The sequence below is a fragment of the Mirounga leonina genome, unplaced genomic scaffold (genome assembly GCF_011800145.1).
Source record: "Mirounga leonina isolate KUSES-001 unplaced genomic scaffold, KU_Mleo_1.0 Mir_165, whole genome shotgun sequence".
NCBI lineage: Eukaryota > Metazoa > Chordata > Mammalia > Carnivora > Phocidae > Mirounga > Mirounga leonina.
In genome coordinates, this window is record NW_023270415.1 from 34,398,354 (window position 1) to 34,419,631 (window position 21,278).

The 21,278-nt window shown below is 39.3% G+C and overlaps 1 protein-coding gene across 1 annotated transcript; it reads right to left on the reverse strand.

Moving 5' to 3' along the window:
• Positions 1-323: 323 nt before the first annotated feature.
• Positions 324-21,278, reverse strand: PSKH2 (protein serine kinase H2). The gene is made up of 3 exons (XM_035011088.1): positions 21,094-21,278; positions 16,298-16,964; positions 324-638 (listed from the first exon to the last, which is right to left on the reverse strand). The coding sequence occupies exons 1-3, from the start codon at positions 21,276-21,278 to the stop codon at positions 333-335; spliced, it is 1,158 nt and encodes a 385-aa protein (XP_034866979.1). The 3' UTR covers positions 324-332.

Consider the following 21,278-nt stretch of genomic DNA (forward strand, 5'->3'; position numbering starts at 1 on the left):
TTCTTATTATCTCCTACTTTATTTAATCCATCAATTCCCAAGAGATTTTCTTCATCTATTTCTAACTATATATACATATTTAGCATCTACTATACTATTTATCTTTTACAGAAGTACATTTTGGGGAATAAATACAAACCTGGGAAACATTACAAACCAAAAATGTTTAAAGTGAAGGTCAAACTTTTCCAACAATAACCACAAGCTCCCATGTCCGTGGAGTTTTTTAGGTGCTTTAATCATGATCAAATGGTCCTTACTGACCTAATGCTATCCGTGAAGTTAATAGATCTGCCTTAAAATTGGTTAAAGGGGTTCTGAAGGTTATCTGTTCACGAAAGTGCAGACAGTGGTGATTCTTCTACCCTTAAGTTTCTCATGCTCCACATGTGCTTTGATTTGTGATAAGAATGCGACCTAGAAGACTGTGCAGACTCGGGACTCTGGGAGTGGGAAGACGCCCTCCGCATGAGGTTCCTGGATATGACCCTCTGAAGATTCTTCACAGAAGACCCGGCAGCCCTGGTGATCACCCAGGGATGATCCAGGGCCTGGCCAGCTGACATGCGATGATTGGCCTCCAACATAAGTAGTTTGTCTATAAAGTCCTTCGCCAGGTGGGAAATATTTGGCCAAGGCTAGGAAGGAAAAATAGATAAAACAGAATAAAATCAATAAAATAAAAATACACAAACACACAGAGAGCATATCTTCTTAATTACACAGATTAACGTGTATCAAACCCAAAAGACTTTTTCAAATAAGCAAGTTAAGTACTGTAGTATTGTTAAATATATAAGGAACCTGAAAATCACTTTTGAGAAAGGCAAAAAAAAAAATATCTATTTGGTGAGGGGGAAAGACAAACACAAATTGTCTTCCAAACTCTCTGTTCAGTGAAGGAGAATTCCTTTCTAGAAATCTGTCCAGTGTGCTTCATTCAATTAGCAGTGTGAGTTCTCACGTTACATTTATGTGAGCTGGTCAAGGCAAAGCGGCTGTTGTCCGTGACGTATACCAGCATCGGGTTAGTATTTACCACACTCTGGTCATCTCATAGAGCTCCCACGACTCCAAGAATCAGCCCAAGTGGAAAGTGGAATGAATTGAGAATCAACTTTTCTCTCCCTTTGAAAGCTGACCCCAGACTTAGGATGCTTCCATCTCCACAGCCTCCAGAGAGAAAGGGCAGAACAAAAGGGGCCCTTCAGTGAAGAATCCTCCTGCGGTGCATTTCCCCAACACCCTCAGGGCCCGCATGGTTCCCCATCAGTTAGCTCCAAGAGGGATTCTGCACGGAGCAGAACTACTGCAGGATGCAATGTGTACACCAGCGATTTGATGTTTCAGGGATTTGTTCTGGCAATATTTACAGCTTTTGCACATACTTTAAGTACAATAGCAGCAATTCATAGTAACTTTTGTGAGGATGGAGACAAGAGAGCTGTTGCTTTACACTTGTTCTCTGCATTGTCTACCAACACATACCATAGACCTAGGAAAAAAAAAAAACAACTAAAGCTTTGTATCCTTTGTCATCTACAAAGGAGAAACATTGAGAAAATTGCCAATACATTTGCTGTATTTCAAACAATTTCTGGTTGACATGTGTTTTTATTTTTATATTTTTTAAGATTTTATTTATTTGACAGAGAGAGAGACACAGCCAGAGAGGGAACACAAGCAGGGGGAGTGGGAGAGGGAGAAGCAGGCCTCCCGCCGAGCAGGGAGCCCAATGCAGGGCTCGATCCCAGGACCCGGGGACCATGACCCGAGCCGGAGGCAGACGCTTAAGAACTGAGCCACCGAGGCACCTGACATGTGTTTTTAAAAAGTTGCATCTCCCAAGAAAGGTAGGGAAATCCTTACAACCTATTGTCTTTGTCCTTGTATAAGGAAAAATCAGACTCAATTCAGACGTCACACTCTCCAATCTCTTAACACTCTATTAACCTAGAATTTGAATCAAAAGAAACCAGTAAAGGAATTGCTCTTTTTTTTTCCTTCAGCGTATTTAGGTTAAATGAGATCCGAGAAATATTTATCCCCAAAATAAAACACGTGAAATAAATGAACGCATTTGCCAAATACTCAAACACAGGGAAAATAAAATGTAAACACTGCATGTCTAGACAAAGTACGTCAGTGGTTGACGCTCACAATGGCACATCTTCTGCTTTGGCTAGACATCTATTTGGCTCTGGATCCAGACACATTTATCTAGGCTCAAGGTTAAGTTAGATGTCTCCAATGGAACATTATAAGACAAGCAACTGAATCTTTCTGGAAAATATAAAATATGTGTAGTGAGATTTATGGAGAGCTCATTAAGATGACCCCAAATGAATAAATGCTTAAAATGCAGTTGCAGAAAATAAGGTAACATAGAAAAAAAGTTCTTCAGCCAAAGTGCATTATTCAAACATGGGTTAGAAGTTACAGGATTCCTGAGCTATAAAGAACAACTGGAGAGCACCTAGGAGTCAATTATATATTTCACAGTAGAAAATGACAGGTGTAGAAAAAAATGTCAGAACTATTTTATTTTTATCTTCTTAATCTAAAATTTATTTTTGTCTCTGTTGTATAAAGTATAAAATAAATTAATATATTATATGTATATATTCTATAAATTAATAAAAATTGAGTGTGCATGCTCACAGTTTTTTGACTAATAGAGTTAATATGACCAAAAACGATTTAGAGAGGTATCTGGCTGACTCAGTGGGTAAAGTATGCAATTCTTATCTCAGGGTTGTGAGTTCGAGTCCCACATTGAGCATAGAGATTACTTAAGAAATTAAAAAAAAAAAAAAACGATTTGGAGACCACACATTGAATCAAATTCATATCGTGGACCAACTCTCACTTGATGACATCATTCAGTCCCTTCACCAGTCTGGACATTCACCTTGTCATTTCCGCTCTTTCCCTTGAAAATTCCTCTCTTCAGCTTTTCTTTTTTTTTTTTTTTTAAGATTTTATTTATTTATTTGACAGAGAGAGACACAGTGAGAGAGGGAACACAAGCAGAGGGAGTGGGAGAGGGAGAAGCAGGCTTCCCACAGAGCAGGGAGCCTGATGCGGGGCTCCATCCTAGGACCCTGGGATCATGACCTAAGCCGAAGGCAGACGCTTAATGACTGAGCCACCTAGGCAGCCCTCTTCAGTTTTTCTCAGCAATCTCAAAGAGACGCTGCCATTAGTCAGCCTGTTAACCCATCTTAATGTGGAAAAGGCCTGGGAGTGAGGCAAGTGGATCTGGACTATGCAAGCTGCTTAGCCCTATACAGCTCTAAACATAGGGTCTCAGTTTCTTCATCAAAAAAATGGGGATCATATCTCTTTCACAAGATTGTTATTAGAACCAAATTAGATCAAGTATGTGAAAAATAGTTTTCAAGATATAAAATATAGTGTAAGTTTTTGTTGCTCTTGTTCTTGTTACTATTAAATCATAATGTAACTCTTTCAGTTCTTTTGTGGACAAATCCACCTACTATATTCAGAGAACTGGAAGAAGAAAATTATCCAAAACTTCTCATACGGAGTCCACTTACTATTATCATGATAAATGTGTGTCCTCAAAACAAAGTTCTGCGTTGAGATAATGAACCAAATATAAAGAAAGGTAGCAAGACATACAAATGGCTAACAGACACCCGAAAAGATGCTCACTCATCATCAGGAGAATACAAATCAAAACTACAATGGGATACCACCTCACACCTGTCAGAACGGCTAAAATTAACAACACAGGAAACAACAGATGTTGGCGAGAATATGGAGAAAGGGGAGCCCCCTTACGCTGTTGGTGGGAATGCAAGCTGGTGCAGCCACTTTGGGAAACAGTATGGAGTTTCCTCAAAAAGTTAAAAATAGAGCTACCCTCCAATCCAGCAATTGCACTACTGGGTATTTACCCAAAGGATAAGTCATTATTAGAAGCTAAACACTACAGACACACACACACACAAGCACACACAGAATATACACAGTTTCTAAAATGCTAGATGCAACATTTCAAATTTTAAGGATGGTAATTAATGTTAAAATTTGCTAAATATAGAGCTACTGAAGTACAGGGTAATAATTATTGATGGATTTAATTATGGAGTTTTCAGAAAACCACAAATAATCTATTTTTAAGTAGATGGATAAGCTATCATTCAAAATTGGGCTAAGAGAACTCAAAGTAGCATTTATCCCATTAAAAATAGTAGCTTTTAGGGGCACCTGGCTGGTTCTGTCAGAAGAGTATGTGACTCTTGCTCTTGGAGTGGTGAGTTCAAACCCCCCATTGGGTGTAGAGATTACTAAAAAATTAAATAAATAAAAAATTTTAAAAAATTCTAAATAGTAGCATTTATTAAAAACTTCTACTGGGGGCACCTGGGTGGCTCAGTCAGTTAAGCGTGCAATTCTTGGTTTCAGCTCATTATTTCAGGGTCCTGGGATCAAGCCCCATGTGGGGCTCTGCACTCAGAGCAGTGTCTGCTAGAGATTATCTCCCTCTCCCTCTCCCTCTGCTCCTCCCCCTGCTCACCTCCTCTCTCTTTAAAATAAATAAATCAAATCTTAAAACAAAACAAAAAAACAATAACAACAACAACAATAACAACAACAAAACTTCTACTGATGACAATTCTCTGACTAGCATTTCCCTTCCCTTGAACTTTAGTGTAGGGCCTTGGTAGGATTTCACTTATGTTTTGCAATTAAATTTTATGTAAATGTGCCCAAAAGTACCAATTAACTCTCCATAACTTTATTACTTGTAGACCAGGAAAATCACTCTTCCTCCTATCAGAAAGCAGGAGATTCTATACATCATTATGTTCTAAATATTTAAAATTTAAAATTTTTTCTTCCCAATCTAAGAGCAGACTTTAAGCTGTTTTATCTTTGCCAAAGCTAAAACTGTTCAAAGACAAAGCTAATTATGTCAGAATGCTATATCCATTGGGCCATTTGTAAACCCTGGGAAAAGTCAGGAGATATATACAAGTTTATTACAGGTAACATCAAATTAAAAAATGGAAGAAGAACCAATTAATCCTATACCAGGCTCATAAAGAGAATATTTTTGTGAGTTAAGGGGTTCTTGACATAAGAGAAGTGATGCTTCCAGTTTTTCTTATAAGGAAAACACTGAAATTTAAAGAGGATTGGACAAAGCCTAATTTGTTTGAGCGCCTATCATATTTCAACCACTCAAGGTTTAAAAGAGATGTGTTCAGTTTTCCTAAACAAAATTAATAAATAAAAAGTAGCAAAGAAGGGCGCCTGGGTGGCTCAGTTGGTTAAAGCGACTGCCTTCGGCTCAGGTCATGATCCTGGAGTGCCGGGATCGAGTCCCGCATCGGGCTCCCTGCTCGGCGGGGAGTCTGCTTCTCCCTCTGACCCTCCTCCCTCTCATGCTCTCTGTCTCTCACTCTCTCTCTCACAAATAAATAAATAAAATATTAAAAAAAAAAAGTAGCAAAGAAGAACATAAAACTGAATTGTAGCAACAAAAAATTGAATTGGCCTCTGAAACCTAAATCAACGGTTGATTTGTTCTTCCATATATAATATATATTAGAATTACTTCCTATTATGAACCTCATAAACCAGAATATAAACAACATAAGCATAACACTAAAATCAGATATTTCTCAGTTTGCAAAAACTTTACACAAATAGTTCTTTTCTCCCCAACTCCATGAGTTCTGTTGATGATATCAAGGTCAAAAAGTGCAACATAATCAAGAAAACAGATAACCACTTTCCACTCTAATCATTACCCCTTATGCTAAAGGTAGTATCTACACAGCCAAAGTACAATGCACATGGCTTCAATTCCAAGAAGCACCCACTGTAATTGAGTTAAAGAGAAGATATATACCTGTACAACTTAAGTCAGAGAAGAGAGGAAGAAAGTGATAAGCAGAAAATGAAGTACATTATGAGAGATTTTATAACCATTAAAATTATTTTCTGTAAAACTTTTAAAGTAAAAATGTCACTTAAAAAGTTGAGCACCACATTTTTGTGAGCGTAAGTTTTTAAGAACTAAATCACAGGAATGGGAAACAAATTATAAGAATTTTGACCTAACTGAAATGTGGTTCATTTCACTATTGAAATTCTAGTCATGATGGAAAGAGAATAAAAGGGAATTAAAGAGCCAAATCTTCTGCTCTTCTGTCCCTTTTTCCTACTTAATAACCTGAATGGAAGAGAAATATAGCAAAGAAAAAATAAGAGAAGTTAATGGAGATGAGGATATAGAAAGAAAATTGGGGTCATGGCTGGTGAGCAAAATCCATCAGATCTGCTACTTCAAAGGCAGTACATTAATAAATTTTTCCTACCAGTATGGCAATCATAGGTGAATCTAAGGACATGGGGACCATTTTCTAACAATATCCATGTCGGGGGGCACCTGGGTGGCTCAGTCATTAAGTGTCTGCCTTCGGCTCAGGTCGTGATCCCAGGATCCTGGGATCGAGCCCCGCATCGGGCTCCCTGCTCAGCAGGAAGCCTGCTTCTCCCTCTCCCACTCCCCCGCTTGTGTTCCTGCTCTCGCTATCTCTCTGTCAAATAAATAAATAAAATCTTTTTAAAAATAAATAAATAAATAAATAAAATCTTTAAAAAAAATCCATGTGGGATTTTTATTTTTTTATTTTTTTATTTTTTTAATTTGTTTTTTTCCCTGTGGGATTTTTTTTAAATATGTTTTTATTACCAGTGTTTATCTTTGCCAACTGGCTAATATGGCTGTAAGACTCATTTTATTATCAATTTTTTCCACATCAAAAAAGATTACTGTGATATAGTGCGATATAATTAGACAATAATACATGATTCCCAACTCACTGGCAAGAATGTGTAATTTATCCTTAGCATTAAAATATTAATACCTCACTTTTCTCACTATTCCATTTAAAAGATGAAAAAGGTATACTTGGCACTGTTACATATCTATATATATAATTTACATATATTTATATATATAATAGTAACTTATTTAAGCAAAATTTAAACTTACAGTCCCAGAGTTTCCCACATCAGTAGTAACAGAAATAGCTAACGCATATATTGCGCTACGTACTAATATGTGAAACTATTCCAAGCACTTGACATCTTTTAGCTCATTTGATCTTCACAACAACCCTGTTAGGTAAACACGATCATTATTACTGTTTCACAAATGAAGAAACTGAGATACAGAGAAATTAAGAAACGTGCCCAAAGTTACAAAGTTAGTAAGCGGCAGAGCTGGGAACGGACCCAGCCAGCATTGCTCCAGATCATGCCCTTAACCACAACACTACACTGCTTTGCAAAATACCCACATAAATATATGCTCACCTGCACACGAAGCTCCAAAATTCTTGTTTTCTAACTACTACAATACATATTCCCTTTTATGTGCTTTTGCATATGTTGTTCTGTCTACTTGGAATGTGCCAGTCTCCCTTTCAGAAACTCCTACATGTCCTCCAAGACACAGCACAAATGTCCTCTCCTTCATGAAATCTGACCCAAATTTCCTAAGCAGTAAGAGCCTATCTCCCCTTGTTCCATGGACTCTGTGCCTTTGTTCCTACATGTATCAGAGCACTTACATTTGAAGAGATACATAAGAATTCTTGGTCTCTTAGGCACCTGGCTGGCTTAAGCATCTGACTCTTGATTTCTGCTCAGATCATGATCTCAGGGGCAAGAGATGGAGCCCTGCGTCGGGCTCTGTGCTCAGCAGGGAGTCTGCTTGAGATTCTCTGTCTCCCTTGGCCTCTCACACTTGTTCACTCTTTCCCTCATTCAAATAAATAAATAAATCTTAAAAAAAAAAAGAAGAAGAAGAAGAAGAAGACTTGGTCTCTCAGACTCTAAGACCACTTGATCCCACAGAGCAGGGACACTGAGCATTTTCATGTGGGCATTCCCAGAGCTAAGCATGATTCCTGGCCGGAGGAAGGCCCGACAAGAAGGAAGGTGGGACCCATACAAGGACGCTTTCCAACAGTCTCTGGGAGAAATGATGGATGTGTCTTTTACTTACTATCTCCAGCATGAGCTCTGCCACCAAGCTGAAAGCCATCATGATGGTATTGGTAATCAAGTAGATAAGTAAAGGCCTCCTCCACATAGTAGACAGGATTTCTTTTTTCTTCACCATGTGCTGTGTCTTTCTATCCTGGTTGCCTCTCAGGCATTGCAGGAAGCAACTGGAAAAGGGAACTCCTACCCCTACCCTGCAAAGCCCAGTGAGTGGAGCAAATGTACCCTTCCAAGCCACCCTAACATTCCAGAATGAATCTAATAAATTTAGCAACTGAAGGTATTAGTTATCTAAAATCCACCTTACTCCCCAAAGATACAAATGTACTGATCTGAAGGGGCACCTGCACCCCAATGTTTATAGCAGCAATGTCCACAATAGCCAAACTATGAAAAGAGCCCAGATGTCCATCGACAGATGAATGGATAAAGAAGATGTGGTATATATACATACAATGGAATATTACTCAGCCATCACAAAAAATGGAATCTTGCCATTTGCAACGACATGGATGGAACTAGAGGGTATTATGCTAAGTGAAATAAGTCAATCAGAGAAAGACAATTATCATATGATCTCACTGATATGTGGAATTTAAGAAAAAAAAAAACAGAGGATCATAGGGAAAGAGAGAAAAAATAAAACAAGACGAAATCAGAGAGGTAGACAAACCATAAAAGACCCTTAATCATGGGAAACAAACTGAGGGCTGCTGGAGGGGAGGGGGTTGAGGGATAGGGTAACTGGGTGATGGACATTAAGGAGGGCACATGACATAATGAGCACTGGGAATTATATAAGGCTGATGAATCACTGACCTCTACCTCTGAAACTAGTAATACATTATATGTTAATTAATTGAATTTAAATTAAAAAAACAAAATAAAATTAGAAAAATAGATAAATAAAATCCACCTTACTATAAATTAAAATTTGTACTCTGTGCTCAATGCAGTTATAGTTGAGATGCATTTACTCATGCAGTTATACATCAGAATCTCTTAATAATTTTTAAAAAGCATTTATTTTTGTTAAATGCATTCTCTATGCTTACCTCTTCATGATATCTTATTGGATATAAGGGGGGAAATATGCTACAGTTCCAGACTTCAAAGAGCCAGCAATGTCTTAGAAAGATGAAATATAGATTAAATGTTAAAACAAAAGAAATTTATTATAATCCTAAACACTATTCAGAAAAAGGAAAGAATAACACAGTTGGAATGGTCATCAAAGCTCCATGAAAAGGAATATATTTCACACCAAAATTAAGAAGAATTATACATTAATATTATAGCTAATCTTTTGCTTATACATGAGTGGAGTCAGAGTATATATCAGCCAGGTGTCTATAAAATATTTGCTATAAATATTAAACACATCATTCCTCTCCATCAGAAGAGATACAACACTTATGTCCCTGGAAGTTTTGTCCTATTTATTGCCCTTCTCCACCTGACTTCTAGAGAAAAATAGTGATTCACACAAACGACTTTAATAAACAACCCACATTGGGATCCCTGGGTGGATCAGTCAGCTAAGTGTCTGCCTTCGGCTCAGGTCATGATCCCAGAGTCCTGGGATGGAGTCCCGCATTGGGCTGCTTGCTCAGCGGGGAGCCTGCTTCTCCCTCTGCCTGACACTCCCCCTGCTTGTGCTCTCTCTAACAAATAAATAAATAAAATCTTAAAAAAAAACAAACCCACATTTATTATCTTACAGTTCTGTGGGTCAAAATGGGTCTTATAAGCTAAAATCAAGGTATCAGCAGAGCTGCCTCCTGGAGGCTCCAGGGGAGAGTTCCTTCCTTGCCTTTTCCTGTTTCTAGAGACTATACACGTTCCCTGGTGCATGACCCCTTCCTCAATCTCTAAAGCACATCACTCCAATCTATATTCCCTTCATCACATCTTCTCTACATTTGACCCTCCCACCTTCCTACTGTAAAGACCCTTATGATCACATTGGGTTCACCCAGATAATCCAGGATAATCTCCCCATCTCAAGATACTTAATTTAGTCACATCTGCAAATTCTTTTTTGCCACGTAAGATGGCACATCTACAGATTCTGAGTATTTGAGTAGGGACATCTTTAGGGGGCTATTCTGTCTACCACACCTACGCTTCCAGAATCGATGGTCACCCTGGTATTTAAATAAAATTGGTGCATTTAGAAATTACTATGCTTATTGATAAGTGGTAGGTATACAATAATATGATGACAGAGAAAACATGATGATACGCTTTTCTAAGTCTATCAGTCTGTGTTCCCTTGATATTATGGCCTGAATGTTTGTGTCCCTCTGAAATTCATATGTTGAAGCCCTAATCCCTAGTATCGTTATATTTAGAAATGAGGCCTCCAAAGAAGTAATTAAGGTTTTAAATGAGGTCAGGAGGGTGGGGTCCTGATCTGATAGGATTAGTGGCCTTTTAAAAAGAGACACCAGAGTTCCCTCCCTCTCTCCCTACCCTATCTCCACACACACACACACACACACACACACACACACACACACACAAGAGGTCACGTGAGCATACCACAAGATGGCAGTTTCCAACAAGCCAAGAGAAGAGGCTGCATAATGAAACCTACCTTGTTGGTGTCTCGATCTTGGACTTCTCAGACCCTAGAACTGTGAGAAGTAAGTTTCTATTGTTTAAGTCATCCAGTCTGTGGTATTTTGTTACGGCAGCTTGAGATGACTAAGACGCTTGGTAATATTATAAGAGAATGTGAATATGATGGACATGGGTGCCTGACAAACACAGGAGAGAAAGCCAAAGGGATATAAACCCAGTATTACAAGCAGCCACAATCCTACTCTGGGTTGCATGTTGTCTGAGGCTACAAATAGGCATTTCCTCAAGAAGTAGAGGGTGCCAACATGGAGACAATGTCAGTGCTCCATCCAGACCCTGAGCCCTTCCTTTCTGTATGTATACATACCCCCTTTCTTTGGAGTGCTTTCCTTCTAAAAGCCAACACTTTGTTTTTTTGGTGTTTTTTTGTTTGTTTGTTTGTTTTTCAGTGACCACCTGGGGCTCCTGGAGCCACTTGTCTTTGATCACCATTGAATGTAAAAATTTACCACCAGCTCCCCACCACCATCACCCCCATTGACTAACAGAGAGCAGTAGGTGTGAAAACCCAGCTCATCTGCCTCAGGTTGGACGAACGTTGAAGAATTCTTCCCTGCAAGATGAGGCTGACCTTTATGGCTCTGGCCTCTTCATCTTCCCTGTCCTCCTTGCCCCACTCCTTTACCTGTCTTCCGGGGAGTTTACCCTCAATAACTCACTTGAACATGAACCGTCTTCTCAGGGGTTTCTCAGCTTTTTGAGGAATCCAACCCTAGAAACCCTCTGAATTAAACCTGACAAAAGGACTTTTTAAACAATATATTTCTTATTGTTTTTGCACATTAAAAAAGGAATAGTGATATCTAGTCCAAACAAGGCCCAATAAGCCACTCCCCCAGTAGTTAGACTGCGTGTGGTCTCTTTCCACATTGAATCTGGGCTAGCATAAGACTCACAGGATTCACAATAGAATGAGGCAGAGGTAATGCTGTGCTATTTCCAAGCCCAGCCTTAAAAGCACTGGCAACTTCCACTGTCTCCCTCTTGGAATACTCCTTTTTGGAAGGCTTAAACTACCATGTAAAAAGTCTGACTATCCTGCTGGGAAGATGCCCCAGAGAATCCCCCATGAAGAGATGGCCCTATGAAGCATTGAGAGAGGAAGGTGAATAAGGCCTAGTGGTTCCAGTGACCTAGTTGACCCCAGATGTCCAGCCATCCCCACCAAGATGTCAGACATTTGAGGGACCATCATGGACATTCCATCCCAGTCAAGCTCCGATGACTGCAGTTCCTCCCAACATCATGTAGAACAGAAGAGTCATGGAGCTCTAACCAAAACAGAAATATGTATTCTTTGTAAACAAAAGAACAACAGAAACAGAAAGATATTCAAATTATAAAGAAAAAGGGGCACCTGGATGGCTCAGTCATTAAGCGTCTGCCTTCGGCTCAGGTCATGATCCCAAGGTCTTGGGATCAAGCCCCACATCGGGCTCCTTGCTCAGCAGGAAGCACGCTTCTCCCTCTCCCACAGGGAGCCTGCTTCTCCCGCTCCTGCTCCCACTCCCCCTGCTGTGTTCTCTCTCTCTCTCTGTCAAATAAATGGATAAAATCTTTAAAAATAAATAAATATATAAATAAAAATAAAAATAAATATAAAGGAAAAAACCCAAAATGAGCCATAATCTCCAAACCAGGAATAAGTTCTGTTAACATTTTACTGTATTTTTTTTAAAGAGAAAAAAATTTATTGCAATATAAAATGCACTTATAAAATGTCCACAGAAGGCATGTAATTCTTCACTGCTATATAAATTTACCTGGAATACTTAGATCACCTTCTATTGTTATGATGATATCACCTAAAACATACTGTAAACAATGAGTTATACTCTATAACAAATGCATCGCTGATTTTCAGCAATCTTGGTTTAATAATAATTAGTTTAAGACTATATAATCACGGGGCACCTGGGTGGCTCAGTTGGTTAAGCGACTGCCTTCGGCTCAGGTCATGATCCTGGAGTCCCGGGATCAAGTCCCACATCGGGCTCCCCGCTCAGCAGGGAGTCTGCTTCTCCCTCTGACCCTCCCCCTCTCATGCTCTCTGTCTCCCATTCTCTCTCTCAGATAAATAAATAAAACCTTTAAAAAAAAAAAAAAAGACTATATAATCACATCTATATTCTGGAATGTCCATTTACTTTCATGTAGTGTAGCAGAATTTAGACTATAATTGCACATGAATGGTACAGAAAAACATTCACCACCAAATTATTTTATACCTTCATGACAGGTTTTACATTCGTTCTGATTGAAAATACAGCTTCAGCTATGGTCTGCAGCACAGCTCTAGGATTCTCAATGCCTTGATTTGTGTATATGTGTGTCTGTGTGGTCACCCATGGAACAACTTGTTTGCTTAGCAAACACTTGTTTGCTAAAGTGTATCTTTAGCAAACAAGTGCAACATTACTGCCAATTACTTTGCATGTTTAAATATTATAGTCTGATTATTTGTAAACAAACAAAACCCCACACAAATACTCTTACCGATAGAAAAAAAATCCTGTCAACCCATAATTATTCTAATATACTTTACGTGAACACACACTGAATTTTTGAAAGGTGCATATAGTACCTTAGATAATAAGGTATAAAAATGTGTTTCATATTTTATACTATGAAATGTGCATTTCTAATGTTATATGCAGCATAAAGTTTAGATCAAGAAATTCTAAATCCTGGATCCCCATAGTTCATTTAGAAAACTCCTCAAAGTTATGGCTCTTGCAGCAGGTTTATCAGATTTAACATGACAAAGTGTTCTATCTCCGTCCCTATTTTAAATATCCAAAAAAAAAAAAAAAGAGGCTCAAAATTTCTGTAGGTTATAACTGAAAATGCAAAGCTTTAAACGGTTAAATGTGTTTTGAAATAAGATATAAATTGAAACAGGTTTCTTAAGTATTTAATTTGTATTAGGCTGATAAGTACTAGGACTTTCAGTTTTATTAAATGAGTATTTCCTCAAAAATAATAAAGAACACAATTTGCCTGTTAATATATGGTTCTGGGATTCTGGAGAAAAATCAGTCTTGATGTTTAAGATTTTTTTCAACATTGTTGACTTTAGTTTTGTTTTCTTTTTAGTGATGTTAATTTAATACTCAATCTGAACATAAATATTTAGCCTCAAACTACTTATAATGAAATGAGTTACTTCTGAAAAGGAAACTTTAAAGCACTAGAAAGAGAATTTACTAAAGCTGTTTAATATGTCTTTCAACATCATCAGAAATCCTGCAGTATAGAAAATATCTGGTACCTTTAAGGTTTCAGAAGAAACTGATCTTCTAAAATTTTAATGCCATTTAAAAAACTAAAAAAGTGGTGCCTGGGTGGCTCAGTCGTTAAGTGTCTGCCTTCAGCTCAGGTCATGATCCCAGATAGAGCCCCACATTGGGCTCCCTGCTCGGCAGGAAGCCTGCTTCTCCCTCTCCCACTCCCCCTGCTTGTGTTTCCTCTCTCACTGTGTCTCTCTCTGTCAAATAAATAAATAAAATCTTAAAAAAAAAAACCAAAAAAGTCAAATAGGAAAGACTGCTGCAATAAAGCATTGTTTCTGAAAGTTGCAGACATGATCCCATCACTGAGAGCTAAGCACTGCTTCTCAGAGTCAGCAACTTTTCACCTTTACCTAGGCACACTAAGTTCTCAGCTGAGAAAATAATCTAACCTGGTCCTTAACATATTCATTAAGTAGTATGAATATTTTAAGGTCCTTCTGCCTTCAAGAAAAAAACTTGACATCTCACTAAAGAGTAGTAAGGAGTGTATCTTACTTTGAGACATTAGACTTTCTGGAATTGGCCCAACTGTATAAAATTTTAAGAAGTGTGTGAAAGTATGTAATCATTATTACTCTACATTTTACTGTATTTTTTTAAGCCTTTTTCCTTTGCATACATTTTTCCACATGATTGTGATCATTCTCTATACAGTTTGTATTCTCCCTTTTTATTTTCACTTGGTCGCATACTGTGAACATTTTCCAACACCTGTACAATATTTAAGCTTGCATAATTTAGGGACTATCATATTCTATCATATGGATGTCCCATAATTTATTCAGACTTTCTCTTAGGGTTTTTTCAATTTTCCACTTCTGTAACTATAGCTCAGATGAGCATCTTTATACTGAAACCTTTGCTGCATCTGGTATTATTTCCTTAGATTCTTAGAAGTGGAATTACCAGATCGAAACATATAAACTTTTAAAAGTTCTAGATGCATATTTTCAAACTGCATCCCAAGAAATCTGTAAAATTGGTCCTCTACCAGCAGTGACTGAGATGGTTGATCTCTTAGTACTCTTAGCAGCAATGAGTAGTAGAGTTGAAGTGGGGTTTTTTAATCTTTATTGATTTGAAAAATTTTTTTAAAAAAGACTGTTTTCATTTGTATTTTTTGGTTATCAGTGAGGCTGGATATCTTTCAAACTTTTAATAATCAATGGTACTACATTGTCTGTGAATTCTCCCCATCCTTTCCTACTTTCCCATGTAAGTCTTAGTTCTCAATTACCAGTTTGGATGAGTTTTTTAAAAATGTACACATGTACAATAAGATACTAAAGCTTTGTAAAAGTATAGAAAATATAATATTTAAATTAGTTATTTCGCTTTTGATTTTGCTTAAGATGTTATACATATAGATGTTAGGTCTTAAGTAGCTATAATCAAACTATCAATATTTTCCTTCATGAGAAAAAGAACCCTTTCATAGTTAAACATATATTTGATTACCTGCTGAACATGAAATGAATTTCCCCTTTTGTCAGGCTTCCTACACATAAGCATTGACGACTTTCTCTAGTCGAAAACAAGAAGTGAACACATTCATAAACACTGGGAGTTCCGAGTTTAAACAGTGGATAAATATTTTACACAAGCTATGAGGTTAAACATTTCACTGAGGAAACATTATATTACAAAAAGGGCTTGGATCATCTAGATTCAAGGCAGAAAATCTCTCACCCAAACACCCAAGCATCATGCTGAGCACACACATTAGTCTACTCAGCTGATGAAAGAAAAACTACAAATTCACTTGTCTACTTAATTATCAATGTCATGTGCTAACCACAGACAGCTCAGTAATTCAGGCCCTCACTACCTTGAGACCGATTGCTCTCAGCCAGGGGTGACTCTGTCCTGCAGGGGACATTTAACAATGTCTGGAGACAATTTCTGTTGTCACAACTTGAGGAAGGTGTTGAATCTAGTGTATTTACTAGATATCCAGTACCTACCAGTATCTACCAGTAGTGTATAGAGGGTGGAGTGGAGGCCAAGGATGCCTCTAAACACCCTGCAGTGCACAGGACAGCCCCACTCCCAACCCCTACCCTACCACCCCCCGCTCCCCCGTAAAGAATCATCCAGCCCTGTCTCTCCTGCCCCCCATACAATCTCACTGTGTGGCTCTGGGCATGCCACATACCCTCCAGGACTTGTGAGTAATAAATTACTAAATCTTGTTTTTGTTCAAAGTTTAAAAAAAAAGAAGAATCATTCAGCCCTATCCAGGTCAATAGTGCTGAGGTTGAGAAACTACACTAGGCTAACTCAATAGGAGTAAAATTATTTCTTACCTCTCCTGTATAATTATATTTGCCCTCCAGAATCTTCCTGTAAAGTCTCGTATGGCTTTCATCATCAAAAGGCAGGACTCCGCTAAGTAATACGTATGTGATGACGCCAAGAGCCCACATGTCCACTGCACTGGTATACGGTTTCCTTAGCAAAATCTCAGGGGCTATGTACTCTGGGGTCCCACAGAGTGTCCTCATCGTCCAGTCTCCACTTTTGTTCCCAGAGTGTGCCAAACCAAAATCTGTGATTAAAATTTTCGACTCAGCCCCTGGATGATAATATAAGAGATTTTCAGGTTTTAGGTCCCTGTGGGTTATTCGCAACGCATGCAGATACCTGATGCCATCAGCAACCATCTGGAGAATTCTGACAGCGTCCTGCTCTGTAAAGGATCCCTGAGTCATGACTCGGTCAAAGAGCTCTCCTCCCGTAGCCAACTCCATCACCATGTAAACTCGATCCTGGGCCTCGAAGATCTCCACAAGCTGGACAATGTAGCGGTGGCTAACCCGCCTCAGGATGCTGAGCTCTGATTCACAAGCTTCCCGGCCTTCCCTCACTCTGGTTTCCATCACTTTTATTGCAAAAGGTTTCTTGGTGATCTTCTGCTCCACCCTGACAACCTTGCTGAAACTGCCTGTCCCAATTAGAGCCTTGATGTCGTATCTATCGGGAAGAAAAGCCAAATCAGTTATCCTCTGAAGGGAAGATTCTTAAAATTATCTAAGTTGGTGCTTTATATCATCTCTTTTTATCTTTACACCCCCCCCAATCCAGTTCCTTTGCTCACTGTTGCTTAATTGTATTTCTTATTTTTGAAACCCTCCCCAGATTCTTCTTTGAAATGGAGGTAAGTGATATAAAAGTAATTAGTTGGTGGAAAGATAACTATTACAACAGTCTTAAGAACAGCAGCTACCATTTATTATGCGTTTATTGTGTGCCGGAAAATTTATTTTTTGAAAAAAATTCTTCTTACAATATCCCCATGGGCTAACATAATACTATCCCCCTTTTTCAGATAAGGAAATTAAGAATCATAAAAGTTAAGTGATTTCCCAAGGTCACCCAGATTGTAGTTGAAATGGATAGGATTTAAATCCAACCCCTTCAAAGGTGTTTCACCTAGTGAGGGCAAACGCCCTATCTCGCCCACCGGTAGCTCCTTGATAGATTAGCATTCATAATGTAAACACATCTGGTGGGGATGGGGTTACAGCCACAGTTTCCTCCCAGCTAACCCCCTGCATTTGCAATTTCTACACAAGAAACAGAATTTTAACATGGGATATATGTTAATGCATGAAGTTATTCTCCCTTTCTCTCTCTCTCTCTCTCTCTCTCTCTCTCTCTGGGAAAGGCCAGGAAGTCAGCTAGGATTTCAAAGGCTGGCAATCTTAAACTTGAATTATCTGTGTAAACGTCTATGTGAATTTAAGAATTCTATCAAGTTTAACCCTCTATTTAAGAAATGTCGAGAAAGTGCTCCACTTAGAATCATGATTTTACAGCTGGGAAAAATATTAGAGAATGACTTAATCCAACCCCTCATTTTACGAATGAGGAAATTTGAAGATCAGGTTAGCAAATTGGTTGTTTAAGTTCTAGAGTGAGGATGAGAACCCAGGTAGCCTTACTTTTATTGTAATTTGCTGCTCTTCCACCTTATTAAAACTTTTCCCACAAAAGGGTGCCGGCGAATGGAATGTGCTCAGGGAGTATGCAGTGAAAAGTAACGCTTTCAGTTGCATACTCAGTAACAGAGATTCAAATGCAAATATCAGTCTGTGCGATAAATAGCCTTACTTCTTTTTGCTGAGTTTATTCTTCTGGTAATTTTTTCCCCTACCTATCTGTTCCTCATATTCCTGTGCTTCCTGAATAAAAATGGCATTTGCTGTACCAGCTTACAGAAAACAGCTTTGTTCTATGCAGTGCATTTAATTTTCTGGCCAATTACTTTATCAAAACAGATAGCAATTTACTCAACTTAAATAGATTCTGTCGCCTCTTCTCTTTCCAACTTTGCTTTTTTATTCACATGCACTTTCAGGTTGATTTTTGAAGATAATCACAGGCATTTCAAAATTCTATTGCAATATTTACATTTACCTCTAATGTGGATGAAAGCACTTTGCAAATACTAATTTATCACTATGCTTTCAAAACTGCAGGCAAATTCATTTGCTCGTGGAATTCATCATCAGATATCAGATGAATTACCATCGTTGACTAACTACACTCTTTTGTTTAAAGAAAAGGAGCTTTATTCAATACTGCTAAGGGGCCTTCATATACCAAATACTTGAAAAAAAATGCTAGTAATTTGGCAGTGAAGGGAACAGTAGGCTTTAAGCCAAAATGTAGAGTAGTGGAAATAAATGGTTTTAGATTGAATAACAAATGTCCCATAACAAATTCCTGTAACTGCAGCCTTGCTTGTGAGCCTGTGATGGCCATGGGTGGTGACTATTTTTATGACTTGAGTGGCTATATCTTCTGCAGCGCCTGGCACAGAGGGTACAGCAATAAATGTTGAATGAAAGAATCATTCATTGAACACCTATTATTTCCAAATGACCACATATATTTTGAAAACATTAAGGATCGAATCAAGCCTCGGAGAAGGCATTACAAGGTCATTCCATTCCTTCCCCTTTCCACTGCTCCACTTCTACCCACCGCCAAGAGAGCAGCCTCAACGTTAATGTTGTGGGTGGTGCAGTTTTACGTCATCCTCGAAATTGAAATTATTACTTTAACTTCAGCTGCGACAAACTAGGAATTTTTTGAACATGTATTTTAAAAAATGAAACCCGGAAACAATAATAATACCACAATCTATTTGATAGAAGCAATGGAGAAAGTGCATATAGTCAGATTTAAATTCTATCATCTCTATTCTGCAAGAGTTATAAGTGGAATCACAATGGAGAAGAAAGACAAATGTACTCTAGACTCAATCCTGCCACTAACTTGGACAAGTCACTTAATCTTCTGGGGCTTAACTCCTCATCAGGTAAAGAGCCTTGAGTTAGTCACCAGAGCCCTTACACTGTTGTGACCCTCCACCTCTCTGACCCCTTCACGCTCTAAAGGACTGGGACTACCCTGCAGATGGAGGTTATGAGAGTGGATAAGACTGGACCACAGCAGCCTCATGTCTCTGGCTATGGATGACCAGAGACGCCATCTAACCAATTCAGTCATGATAAGATCCTATGTCCGTTCTGATTCAAGTTCAGTTGGATCAGCCAACTTTGTCTCTGAGCTTAGCAGCTACTGGACTAATCCACAAGGTTTCCTTATATTAGAAGTTCCCAAGTAGGTCAGGAAGTGGCTCTGCATAGACTCTGTTCACAGCACTGCAATGAAGTGCTCATACAATTTGAGGGCTAGAAATGTCCCTGAGAAGCCAGACGAGCCATCCACCACTGTGTCCCACCAAGCCCTGTAGAGTGGAAGAGGATTTCATGATTTTCTCCTCTATATGTCCAACATGGTACACTCTGAGGAAATTATTTTTTCAAGTCCAACCAACCTGTCATCTTTGCTCATTTCTTTTTTTTTTTAAAGATTTTATTTATTTATTCATTAGAGACAGAGACAGAGAGAGAGAAGCAGGCTCCCAAGGAGCAGGGAGCCCGATGCGGGACTCGATCCCAGGACCCTGGGATCATGACCTGAGCCGAAGGCAGACGCTTAACCATCTGAGCCACCCAGGCACCCTTTGCTCATTTCTTGCAGGGAGTCAGCTAGGTCTTACGTGTGCCTTATGAAGACAATACTATATACCGCACTAAAATCTCAATAAAGACTTGTCATGCACCGTGCACCACAATTTGCTTATATTACTTTAATTATCCTCACAACATTTGTATGGGGTAGATATTATTATTATTCCCACTTTACTGAGGCAAAAACTAAGGAAGGAGAAAGGCTAAGGAACATTCGCAATCACACATGATAAAAGACACAGGAATGGATCTCAAATCTGGCTGATTCAAAGACTTGTTTCTATTCCATGATTTATGGTCTCCTTTTCCAGAATGTGGTAAAGATCCTTCACAAACAGGCCTGTCTGGACCCAGTCCCATCATATCTGTGGCAAGGCCCCCATCAACCCTGTAAGGGTTGGGAGGCCTTCCTCCTTCCCCAGCTCTGAGGTCAGGGATTCACTCCCTTTCCTTGCTCCTGTTCCTCCTCTACTTTCACTCTGGAATTTTCCCAATCCTCTGCCCTCCCTGCTCAGAGGTGTCAAAGAGAATTTGCCCCAGACACTTGTTAAAAACAGTGAAGACTTTATTCCAGACTATTACAACTGGAGTCAAAACTATTGCAGTAGGGGAGAGAGACTGACTTCAACTCGGTTGGAACAAAAGGCAAGAGAGTTTTCCTCACTGGGCGGGCTTCTAGAAAAGCCCTAGAGGACCTTGAGGGGGTGGGAGGAGGGGTTGGTCCACGTGACTAGGCCACCTGTGTTTGCTAATTGGTGCTTGAGGAAGTTGGGCTCCTGCCTTCCCACAGAGAGGGGAGAAAGTGGCCTCCTGATTACATTTCAAAGAGATGGCTGCCCCGTCCTTGAGAAAGACATTCCCGGGCTGCGGAAGACTTACATCTCAAAGGGACAGAGAAAGAATTTAGGGACATCAGGGGTCTGTCATCTGAAAGAAGGTTGTTTAAGGTTTAATCAAGCTGAGGGGAACGTTAAGGCCATCTTGATGGGTGTTTGGTTTATCTTCCTCAACCCAGTCCCAGGCCAGCCCCTCTGCCACTGCTTCACCTGGCGCTTTACCTGGCAAGGACACGGGGGTCGAACCTGGCGCGGAAGCGGGCCACCTGCATCCTCCGAGCCGCCTCGGCCACGGCCTCGGGCCCGGGGCCTACGCCTCTGGAGCTGCCCTGGCCTTGACCCTCCTGCTTGACCGGGGACAGCACAGGCGACCCTGGGACCACCTTGGTGCTCACACCGCAACCCAT